The sequence below is a fragment of the Camellia sinensis genome, chromosome 13 (genome assembly GCF_055761805.1).
Source record: "Camellia sinensis isolate YWXY chromosome 13, ASM5576180v1, whole genome shotgun sequence".
Taxonomy (NCBI): Eukaryota; Viridiplantae; Streptophyta; class Magnoliopsida; order Ericales; family Theaceae; genus Camellia; species Camellia sinensis.
In genome coordinates this window covers 74,441,121-74,453,773 of record NC_138973.1, presented here as the reverse complement: position 1 = coordinate 74,453,773, position 12,653 = coordinate 74,441,121, and the positions used below count along the sequence as shown (strand labels likewise).

Here is a 12,653-nt window from a genome sequence, read left to right as displayed (position 1 = left end):
ACTCAAGTTCGCATTTAATTCAAAAATATTTTATAGAAGTCCTAAAAAATTTTGAACTTGGCTGGGGTCCAAGTTGCACCACTATTTATAGGGATATTTGGTACAGTTTTATTTGAGCTGCTTATTGGTTTGGCAAGGGCTCATTGGGCTTTTTTGGCTCAATGAGCTATAAAATACAGAATAGGCTCATGAGTCACAGCAGACAAAACATCTCATCCAACCCCATAATCATTACACTATTCTCTCATAAAAAAATCAAAAAAGTCAAAAAGTCAAAAACCCTTCCCAAACTAAGTTTTTGAGCCCAGGCTTATATAGTTAAAAAAGCCAAAAAGTCAAAAAGCCAACCCACTTCCCAAACGGAGAGTTTGTGTTAATTTTTTTTTTGTGTATTCAATAAAGAAAAATGATTGGAAGTACTAAAAGTAGTGCTTTAATAGCATCACTAATTATCAATTTTTAATTTATAATAAATTATACCAAAATATTAATTCTTTTTAGAAAATTTAATTTTTTTTTGATAATGCAATTATTACACTTCAAAGAATTAACTTTTTAAAATTACCATTACAATTATTACACTTTAAAAATATTAATATTAACGAATTTAAAATAAAGACAAGATAGAAAATTATATTATTTTAATTTTTAATTTTTTTTTAAACAAAAATATTATTTTGAAACAATAAAAAATAAGATAAGACATTAATATGTTGTCACTATTGAACATACCCTAATCATATTTTCACCATACATGCAAGCATATACCTTCATAAAAACAATTTAGGGTCAAATTCCTTTCTCCTTCTTGTCATGATCAAAGATTTTTCTCTCCAAACCACCCCTCCAAGCTCAATTTTGTGTGCCCTAATCTTATAATTTCACAAGTTAATCTCTCTCTCTCTCTCTCTCTCTCTCTCTCTCTCTCTCCATCCTGTAATTACCTAAAAATTTGCCCTACATTTTTTTGTTGTACCTTCCGTAGTCCTCCCATCCGGTGTGCTGGCAAAGCTCCACCATGTTCATCATTTTTCAAAACACCCCAAAACCCTCTAACCCTTAATTTTACTGCTCTCACTCTCACAATCTCACTACCCTTTTTCTTCATTTCCTGTCGATAAAGAAACCATTTGGTTTTCAACTAAAACCCACACGAGGTAAATGTTTTTTTTTTAATTTAATTTAATTTAATTTTTTCCCAAACAAAACAGAGCATATGTATAGAGTGTATCGCCTTTATCTTTTGCCCTAAACATCAATAAAATTTAATTGAGTTGATTGGGTCAATTTGTTGATTCTGTGTTGTACCATTATATTTGAAAGAAATACAAAGAAAGAAAAATCGAGGTTAATGGCAGGATGGTCAGAATCAGAAGATGGGTTGGGTTTACAAAACGTTGAAATTGTTCAGACTTTTAAGAGTAAAAACAAGTTACATTTCGATCTTGGTTCGTCTGTAAAAGATGGTAATGTTGATGATTGTGATGAGAGACTGAGGAGCTTGTTTGATCAAGTTCTTTTGGTTTTTTTGAGGGAGATTTATGGAGAGAAATGCATTCGGCCCGTTCCGGCACTACTCGGAGACGGGCATCCAGCGGATTTGTTTAATCTTTTCTGGGTAGTTTGGAAAATAGGTGGGTATGATTCCGTTTCGCGGAATGGTTTGTGGGATTTTGTGGCCGAGGAATGCCGGTTGGATGGTGGACTGATAGCATCTGTAAAGTTAGTTTATATGATGTATTTAAATGAGCTGGATCAATTGTTGCGAACGATTTGTAGAGATAAGAGGTTGCGAAGTGGAGAGAGTGATGTTGGTGAGAAATTGGGTTTGTTGTTGTTGGAGTTACAGAAAGAGTTTAGATCTTTATTGTATGATGATGAACAAGATGTGAAGAAGAAAGATGGTAAACTTGTGGAATTGGAATCGAAGAAAAATGGGAAATACAATGATTTGGATATCGATAAGAAAGAGGTGATTTTACCAGCTGCTAGAGACTTTAGTGAAGTGCATGTTTATGCAGAAAAAACTATCAATGATGATGACAAAAATTTGTGTGTCAATGATGCAAGCAAAATCAATGCTTCGGACAAGACTGTTGTTAACCAAGTGTCTACTTCTATGAAGAGAAAACGAGAGTCTCTATCTTTTTCAGGAATGGTGAATTGGGTGACTGAAGTTGCAAAGCATCCTGATGATCCTGCAATCGGGAGAGTACCTGAGTGCTCTAAGTGGAATGATTATAGCAGCGATGAATTCTGGGTCCAGGCTTTGTTGGCAAGGAAAGCTCTTTTGACAAGACATGTCAATTCAAACACAGTAGAATCTCCCTTGCAGGTATGGTTCATATATTCTTTGTTTGATTTGATCTAATTCAAATTCTAGAAGTAAGTTGTTTCTATATAGTTGCGCCATTTGGTTCTTATCTTGGCCAGGGTTCTGGCTTTTGCAGCACAAACGTGGTAAAAAATGATGGCTTTCACATGCGAATCATAGTCATGCCATCTTAATTGGGGAGAAAAAATTCATGTTTTTCATGCCTTTGTCGAATGATCATCAATAGTAGAATGCCATCATTTATTATCTTGTATATGGCCTGGTGTGAGATCTTTGTCCATTAGAAGACATCACCTTCCTTGTGTGTCAGCCTTAGTTTAAATCTTTGCCAATCTTGTAACCAAAGTTTTTTAAGTCAAATGAGTAACACGAGGCATTTTTGCCCTAATGAGGTGATGCGTAAACCTCAAGGCTTCAAGAGATAAGCATTTTGAATTTTGAATTTTTATATTTAGTAAATAGATTAAATATTTCAAAATAGTAAAAAAAAATATTTAAAATTAAATATAAAGAAGTAAACATTTTTTTGCTCAAGGTGTCGAACATTTTACTGTAGAGAAGGAAGTTTGCGTTCATCAGGGGTGAAATTGACATTTTAAGTTTCAGTTATCGAGTTTCTCAATTGAGTCTTAGCTTTATGTTTTTTCCTTAGTTAGTCATTTACTTGATTTTGCCTGTGGAATATAGTTACAAAAGAGGTTCTTCTCTATTTATTTATATGTAAACCATGTATTAAACTAAGACTTGGTTTGGAAAATTCTAAAAAAGCCAAAAAAGTCACTAAAAAGCCGAAGAACCATACAACAAAGTTAAAAATTTCATTCTCTCTACTTTTTGCATTTTTTTTTTTTTGTAAAAAGCTAAAAAATTATCCCAAGCATACTATTTTTTTTTTCACCTCATATTTTAGCCAAAAAGTAAAAAAGTTACTAAACTAGCTTATTTCCAAACCCACCCTTAAGTTTAAGAATAGCTCAAGATAAGCTTTTGATATGCATAATCCTCATATGCTTATGTGCAAAAAGCGCACGGCTTAGATTGTGATGCACAAGCCTTTGGGGAGTATTGCCTACAAATCAAAGCCTCGGTGCATTTTGTCTTAGTCATGCCTCAATGTGAGCCTAAATAATGCCTTTTAAAAGTTTTCTGTAACTAGTCAGATCACTTGGTGAAAGGCATAGAAATGACATGATGCTTGAACGCATTTCAATGCACATAGATAATGCTTAACTTGATAGGTATGAGTGGATAATGGTGTCTGGGGTGGTTGGGACATGGTGATGTGGGAAGATGGTAGGTAGGCACTCAACTGGCAAGGGACCATCGGAGGCAAAGGAGAGGAGAGCTAAAGGCAGCCAAGATGGCAGTGGAGAGAGTTTTGAGGTCAACTGACGGAAACAAGTGGCCTGATCTCCTGTCCTGAGAGCTCCCAATTAGGGATCCCCAGAAATGGGATCTCTGTCCCTTAGCCTCTTTGGCAATAATGCATGGAGGTTCTTTACCTCTGCATGTCAGGATATCTTCAGAGAAATTGAACTTTTCACAGTATCATATGTCTTTGGTTGGTAACACTTCTCTCTCTTTAAGGCTAGTCAAGAGGGGCTACCCAATTATCCCATGTGGAGATCATAGACCTTGCTCCTGGCCTAGGTAGCTTGTTCTGAAACTAAGTGTTAGCATCTTGGAGAAGTCATGTAGTTGGCAACTGGAGATCAACTTATGACGATCACTTGCACGGGGAGATCTTGGCCAAGCCAAGTGAGGTGATCTGGAGATCTTGGCAGGGCCAATCTAGGCTTCAACCTTGGGTGCTTTAGACATTAAAGAGATGCGGATTTTTATTATTGGCCTATGTGTCACCTAACAAGGCTTACACGTGGTACCACACCATTAAGAGATTATGTGGAGATGATGATGCCATCCACATAGGAGAAGTGAATGTCTGTCCGTACCCACAATATCATGCTATAGCCTGTTTATAAAGCCACAAGATTGTTTAAATTATGCATGAATGTTTCATTAATAATGCACAATAGCCAATTCATGTAAAGGCATGCAATAAGCTAAGGGTCACCTAGAGAAATCCTCTTTATTTAAAAATGATTCATTTGTCTGTTTAATATGGCATGTCTCATTTAATCTGGATTGTCTTCGTACTTAATTATTTCTCCCCATTATAAGCTTGGCTTTCAGACCCATTTTTACAAGATAAGTCAATATTCTATTGACCTTGGCATCATCTATGGAGCTTTCAGATTGCACCCATGCATAATTAATTTTTAATTACTTGGCATGTAGTTCTGTGCAGTCTATCTATGTGTTAAAACACAATGACACAACTAGTCATTCTTCCATTTCTTTTTATATTTTCTTTGATAAAACTTTATCAGAACAGCCGAGGGACAACACCCATGTATGCTAGGCCATAAAAAAAATCCCTTATCTGCCAAGATTTTTATTTTTCCCTGCAAAGTCTAAAAACTGTCCATGGGAGAATAAATTAATATATACTCTATGTATACTGACACCTCAATACTGTCAAAGGAGCTTCAGTTTTTTCACTCCATAACCATCGCATCATGCACAATGGGGCTGCCAATTTGGGTCTATGTTATTATAATTTATGTTGTTATTTATGGTTCTCCCAAGAGCAATTTAGAAAAATATTTCTATTGTTAACATGATTCTCTTTAAAGAATATTATATTTTTGTAATTGTATGCACCAAGAGTATTATGGTTTTGACCTGTTTTTGCATATAAACTATCATCATCCTTGTTCATAGGTCCTTGTTTTTGAAAGCCAAGTCTCTTTCTACTTCTGATCCTGCCTTTCCCTCCTACCTTACATATCTGAAGGCTTGCACCTGTTTATTTATTTATTTTATTTTTTTTCCCACTCTTTATCTTTTTAACTAATTCATCTAGCATCCCTAATGTATGCATGCCTAATTTGAAAATGCAATCTCCTATTAAGTGCAATGCACTATTAGGGTAAATTTTAGTAGTTCGAATAAAAATGTTAACCTAAGATGCATTGTTTGGAATAGGATCAAGTGATTCATGATCTTAGAGAGTAGAATAGTTTACAACTTACATATCAAACACGTGATGACTAAAGAATGCATGGAGTTCCATCTATTATGAGAATGGATTTGACTCCAATTTTCAAGAGGGGATGTTGATAGTTTCCATATTTGTTATATCTAAAGCTCACATCTTATACTAAATTGTGATTTATCGTGTTCTTTGCTCGATAATTTCTACTGCTGTCAACAGTAATTTGCTTCTTATGGCATTGTCATACACCTTTTCCCATGTCTACAATTGGCGTGCCTCAAAATATTCACAATGCATTTCAATTTTAAAATAATTTATTTGCTAGCTTTGCTACTCATTTTGTTTAAACATGATTCATCTCATTTATTCTATAAACTTTCCTTGATTGTCCTGCATTCCTTACCGTAAAGCATGGTTGTTTGTATTCATCGTTCCTACCTACAACAGTACATATCACTAAGATAACACACCGGGGACACCTTTACAATTTGTATATAACCATGGACAGTGCTATATCGGGTCGAGTGGGTGCAATTGAACCAACTAGTTTCTTAAATTATTGTTTTAGCTATAGTTCAAACATATTGGCCATGTTTGGCTTGGTTTGGTATTCATTTTCAGAAACTAGTTTGAGAAATTTTTTCTAGAAAACCAAAAATTGGTTTCGTGAAAAAAATGAAAAAAATCAAAAGCACTTATAATTTTTATATAGTTTTATCTTTTTAGAAGGAAAAAATAATTTTTTAAAATTCAAAATTAAAATTTTGATTTTATTTTTGTCAAACTAGTTTTTATTTTTTTATTTTTAAAAATTAAGAAAAAAATTTCAAAGAATGAAACCGAACATGGCCATTATTTCAAAATTGGCCCCAATTAAAATTTTAAAATAACAAGTTTAGCTATGACTGTAAAATTTGCTTCAAAATTGCCCCTATTAATTTTTTATTTATCTCTATGTGTGGTATGTAAAGGAAATTGATTGAGACATTTTTGAACATTTTTATATTTGTCATTTAGTATATTAATATAGTTTAATTTATAAAAAAAAATTAGGTTAATTTTATTAGCACTTTAAAATATTTAGTTTTTTCGATTGTCAAACAAATTTCGTACATGATTCTATGTAATATTTTGCCCCCACTGGAGGAAAATCCTGGTTCTGCACAACTTGATGCAACAAAGTCTTGACCGTAATTCCTAAGTGTTAATTGTTTTATGTTGTACTATGAGCTATGGAACCACTTTCATACTTATTTTTGTATGAGGTAGCACATAGCTTTTGAGGACAGCCTAACTAATCCTTGCCATACTTGTAGGGACCAATTCAACTAGAAACCCTCCCCTAATATCCTTTACATAGCAATATGTTTTACGTTTATCATTTACTTACCAAAACCGTCCTTTTCCTAGGTTTAGGACTAGTCATGCTAAACACTAGTTTCTAAGACACAGACATAGTTTGCCTCTATAATATACATAATCTTTATAGCAACATTCTTTGTATAATATCTTCCTCCTTATGGAACAAGAAACTAAAATGATTAATTAACCAGTCTCTTATTTCCTCCCAAAATTTTCTATAATTGATATTCCAATTTTGTAATTTAGGTCTGGCTTACTAATTAACCAACCATTCTCTTTAAAGCAATGCCTTGTAATGTAAAACCGATATTAACTTTGTAGTTGTGCCTTTTCTGATTAAGTGGTTGAATAATGAACAATTCCCTGATTTACTTATCAACTTTTTTCTAGACTTATGATTAGAGGTGTGAGCGGAGCGGTGCGGTGTGTTACGTTACGGTGTGGTTTGAGGATAAAATAAAACCAAATCTTGGATTGTGGATTGACAAATTTGATATCCGTAATCAAATCACGGTTTGAGCAATTTCAACAACCTATTAGTTGATTGAAGAATAAGCTTAAACAATTATCTAGCATTTTGCATAATATATAAATCTAATTTGCAATATTTTTCATATATCTAACATTAACTAATTTTACATAATATATTTCATATATATAACATTAATTTGCACCAAATTCCACATCTCACTCTCACATTGATTTTTACTTTGATATTTTATTAGAAGTAAAAAAATTTATGTGTATTAACTATGGCGGGATGGAGCGGTTTTGGAGGCGGATTATAAATTTCAAACCGTGGATCAACCAACCCGCGGTTAGCAAGCGGATTGGGCAATATTTTGCACACCCCTACCTATGATATAAAAGTTGAAGAATTTACCATTTGCTAATAAAGCTATCTCTTCTGCTAATAGAGCTAATAAAGCTAACATATTGGGATATAGAGCTAAGAGTGTGATATTGGGATATTTGTTAGTAAAGTCATGTCTTTTGATTATATATTTGCAGTCTCCTACTAACAACACAAACTCTTTTTAGAAGGTTATGTGTTTGTGTCGGACCCCGATAGTCGTCAAACACATGTCCAAACATGTTATATTATTATTATTATTTTTACTTTTTAGAACCTGACATGCTTCAAACACTTGGGGGGACACACGTGTGCCCATGGTTTAAATACACACGAGACAAATTGCAAGTTTGGATAAATGAACTTGGGATCCAATGATAAATTTTTAGAAGATATGGATTTATACCTATTAATCCCTATTTCCTCATCATTGTGGCTTTTTAATTTTAGGATTTTTTAAACCCAAAACTTTTAATTTGTTCATAAATAAAGTTTTCTAAAATAGATATTACTCTTTTTGTTCATACTTTTTTTCCCAATATGTAGGGGGTGGGTGAAGGAGAAGGCCTATGTTGTTTGGGAGATGGGAAGAGAAGGGACATGCTTCAAGTAGGCCAGGGCATTCAGTTAGGGATGGCAATTTTAACTCGGTCCGATGGGGACTCGCTCCCCCAACCCCGATTAGAATGATTTTTTTTTTCCAAAAATACCCTCAACGGGTCAGGGATGGTATTCGAAAATGAATCCCCGACAAATTTCGGGTCGGGGACGGTGATACGTACCCTAGCCCCGGCCCGTCCCTGGCCCCGTCTCCGTTTTCCCCGATGTAAAATTACTATCATTGTGAGAATAATATTAGTATAGTATATATTATGTGAATATTGTTTTCTCACAATTATATCCCTATATATATATATATAAACCAAATCCTAAAATAGAGTTCACACTCACACAAACACAGTTGACCGCCTCTCTTTCTCTTTCTCTAAAACCCTTCCATCACCGCCGATCTCCCTCCCTCCACTGTCTTCCTCTCCCTCCTCCCATCACCGCCGATCTCTCTCCTCCTCCACTGTCTTCGACGAGAGAGAGCTGTGGTTAGGGTTTCTGATCTCAACGAAAGTGAAGTCAGATCTGCAACCTTCGACCTCCCATAGATCTTGACTTATTCTGTTAGGGTTCGAACTTGATACCTCTTGTACAACAGTGCAATCAATAGTTTTGAATCTCTAAGCTTGAGTGTGTGGTTGTCAATGGCGGATTCGTATCGAAGGTGAAGGGAGGGAGGCCACCGACAACCTCCTCCTTTGCCACAACTGCGACTTGGACACCCACAACAGCCCCCGAGTTGTGTGTGTTTGTGTGTTAATCCATAAACATATGTAGCGTTCTTGTTAAAAATTTGTGCTGGCTTTAGTTTCTGTTTGGGTGCTGAGAAAAATAGAGGGAAAGTAAAAGAAAATTTAAGAATCTTTTTTATTACCTAGATCGGGTTGGAAAAGGCTTTTCAATTTTTATGTCAACCATGTGATCTGTTCGATTTATTGCGTCCATGTGATTATGATTTATATCAAATTCCATTGGCTTGTCATTTTGGGATCTGTATTCTGAGGTCTTTGACTTGAATTGCATATTGTTTCCAAAGCATGTCAATTAATTCATTTAGAAAATAGGCAAGCTGGTATTGTTGCTGTTGCTGTTGCTGTTGCTGTTGCTGTTGCTGTTTTGTTTTGTTTCTTTTTTTTTTTTTTTTGGCCAGGGAATGCTCGGGGTTGGGGAAACCCAATCCCCCTTAGGGGGCGGGGCGGGGCGGGGCGGGGGTGGTGATACGTTCTCCGTCGGGGATCAGGACCGGGGTCGGAGGAATTTTTACCGTCGGGGATCGGGGATGAGGAGTGTAATCTCTGGCCCCGCCCCGGCCCGTTGCCATCCCTACATTCAGCAAATAGAAATCGGGAAATATCTGTTCGGGAAAAAAAAACAATAGATAAGATGGTGTGAAGTCCCTGTTTGTATAGTGCATACCTTTACTTGTCAGGGGACAAGGAAAACAAATAAAAGAAGAGTGAAAATTTTCATGTTATATGATGCTTTAGTGAATTAAAAATAAAAAGTTGCAGGGAACATTTTTTTACATGAAAAGTAGAAAACTGTATCTAGGTAGGCGGCACATAGGCATGCAATCTATCCTTTGGTGGAGGTCCTTCCCTTTTTCTCCTTTGCTATGTAACAATCAGCCCAATCTAAAGTTTGGAAATGTTTATGCAAACATGTGTTCCTATGCACACGCATACACACACACATGTAGAGAGAGAGAGCAGTAGGGAGGAGACACTTGCGAGTCATGCTTCATCGTTCGTTAGGATTTCTGGGAAGTCAAGAAATAACATTCCTAATAAATTAGACAGGTGGGGGTGGTGCATTAAAAGATTAGACAAGTAATAAATTTATTCATGAAGTCAGATGTAACATCAGTAGAGGATGGCGTGAATTGATTGCACTATAATGAGGAATCATTTGAAGTTTATTGTGAACACCAATGGGGTTTATTGTTTTTAGAGAAGAATTCACGGCCTTTGTCTAGCAATTGGCATGTAGCTTTCATAGAAGAGCTGGATAGCTGAAAAAGATTTGTCTAACCAATTTTGAGCCTTTGGGATAAGTTGTTGCACAAAAAATTGTGAAGTTATTAAATTCGAGCTAAAAAGATAAATTCATCATGTCATCTCTTGTAAACTACCCTGCCCTGACAGGAGATATATCAGTTTCTCTGAAATATTCTATTGATACAAAAACCAGGATAAGTTGATGCTTTTAAGGGTTTATCTTCCGAAGGCACCCCAAGTTGAAAACATGGTCAGCATGGAAATTTATTCTCACAAGGCTACTTGTGCAAAACAAGTAAGACAATTAGTAGCAACACCATGTACTAATCATTAAATTCTGGTCTCACGAAGCAAATAAGTATCTGTAGTTTCTCTCTCTACCCAGCTACCCTTGTTTTAGACATTCATTCCATTACAATGCAATACACAAGTTATTTAATGACTTGTATATAAAGTGAAAGTAATGCTTCATCAATCTACAGAACTTACTATCTTCCCTTTAGATTTTTATCTCTTTAATATGATCTTGTTGATTAATAAATGCTTGTAATTGTGCAAATTAGAAGACAAAAGGGTAAAAAGATGATTTTGATAGGAAACTACATAATAAGTACATAAAAATTATGCTCGACATTTCCTTAACTTAGTCATGAAATAACATTAAAAGATGATTTTTTTTCCCCATTACTGAAGATTATTGAGGTTTTGCAATTAATTTGATGCCCTACTGTAAGCTCAAAATCCTTCAAGCACACATTGATTTGTCAATACCAGGAAAGAAATTCCATTATTTTTGAACATGTCTATCATTTCATTTGAGAATTGTTGCTAATATAATAGAACAAATCATGGTCTGAACTTGCAGAAGAAACAAAAAATGCATCCCTCAATGTATGATGATAGTGATTTTCTTAATCACCAACCTGGCGAGCGATTAAGATGCAGTGAAAGGCTTCCTTCTTTTATAAAACATCGCTCTTGCCCCTGCTGCAACTCATGCTCAGCCTCCGCTCAAAATAAAGTTGCAACTCCTCGCAAGATGGAAGTGGAGAATAACCCAAAGGAGCAAGCTCTTTCGAGTGTGGAGATACCTGGCACAAATGAAATTGATGGCATATTGACCGATGTGCCCCTCCAGAAGCACGTTTCTGTGGGCCCTCTCTTTCAAGCTGAAGTCCCCGAGTGGACCGGTGTGATTTTCAAGAGCAATTCAAAGTGGCTCGGCACAAGAATGTGGCCTCCAGAAAATGGAATACACAATTCCATTATTAAAATGGAGCGCATTGGCAAAGGGAGAGGAGATTCATGTGATTGTCAACTTCCTGGTTCTGTTAGGTGCGTCAGATTTCACATTGCCGAGAACAGAATGAAATTGAAGTGTGAACTTGGGTTGTTGTTTTATCATTGGCGATTTGATCGGATGGGTGAGGAAGTCTCACTTTCGTGGACAATGACAGAAGAGAAGAGATTCAAAGATTTGGTAAGATTGAAACCCCCATCCCTAAACAAGTGCTTTTGGGATGGCGCATTCAAGTTCTTTCCTACCAAAACGAAGGAAAAGTTAGTGAGCTATTACTTCAATGTGTTCCTTGTCCGGCGCAGAACATATCAGAACCGAGTGACTCCAAAAGATATAGACAGCGATGATGATGAATCAGAATTTGGATGTGTAGGCGATAGTTATGGGCACGAGGCACTGAATATTCCAGGCCCTAAATTACCCATTTGTGTCGAGAATAAGCAGTGCATTGATTTGTAGTGTATCATAAGGACTTCCTGGTTCTTCTGCAGATTTGTGCCCGATAAATTTTGATGAGAGCTGAAGCACTCGCGAATGAGAGAGACTGGGAGAGCAGTTGTTATGTAGCGGTCTCATGTGGGTTGAGCAAAAAATTTGGAATTGGCACAGGTGAAGTATATCCATAGTTATAGCGAGAGTTCAGTTTAGAGAGTTTGTAATGCAGATTGGCGTTGCTTCTTGTGAATATTGTGGAGCAACACCAAAAATACTCATCCAATGTTACAAGTTTTGAAATTCTCAGATACCATGTATTTACTTGAAAGGTAAGTTGAGATGGAAGTTTCTTTTCAGCATGGCACTTGATAATTCTTTATTTTCTTTTGTTCACCAATGCTCTCTCTCTCTCTCTCTCTCTCTCTGGGATTGTGAGTCAGTAAAATTGTTTAATTTCTTGGATGTGTTCAATGGTGGCAATTCTGCTCTTAATTTAGACTAAGATTTTGCAAACTGTCTTAATTGGTCATGCTAAGATGTATCTTACCCATTGTAGAAAGTACCAATTGTTTGATTGTGCAGATATGACGCTCTGGGTGATCTGGAAAGTAATGTTGTAGTAGTGATTTAATAAGAATATACTAAATAATGTCATTATTCCCCATTTTCATTCACTTCGACATATCCTCATAGTATTCTGATTC

The 12,653-nt window shown here is 35.8% G+C and overlaps 1 protein-coding gene across 1 annotated transcript; it reads left to right on the top strand.

Moving 5' to 3' along the window:
* Positions 1-730: 730 nt before the first annotated feature.
* LOC114281792 (ARID/BRIGHT DNA-binding, ELM2 domain and myb-like DNA-binding domain-containing protein) lies at positions 731-12,305 on the top strand. Its single transcript, XM_082902538.1, has 3 exons — positions 731-1,157; positions 1,324-2,335; positions 11,080-12,305. Exons 2-3 carry the CDS (start codon positions 1,352-1,354, stop codon positions 11,971-11,973), a joined length of 1,878 nt encoding a protein of 625 aa, XP_082758664.1. The 5' UTR covers positions 731-1,157; positions 1,324-1,351; the 3' UTR covers positions 11,974-12,305.
* The last annotated feature ends 348 nt before the right edge of the window (positions 12,306-12,653 follow it).

What these genes read in the sequence shown, in the direction of transcription:
- LOC114281792 (XM_082902538.1), top strand. Translation starts at nt 1,352, where the DNA reads ATGGCAGGATGGTCAGAATCAGAAGATGGGTTGGGTTTACAAAACGTT. An exon ending in CAGTAGAATCTCCCTTGCAG is followed by an intron (nt 2,336 to 11,079) that starts GTATGGTTCATA and finishes CTGAACTTGCAG; the next exon opens with AAGAAACAAAAAATGCATCC.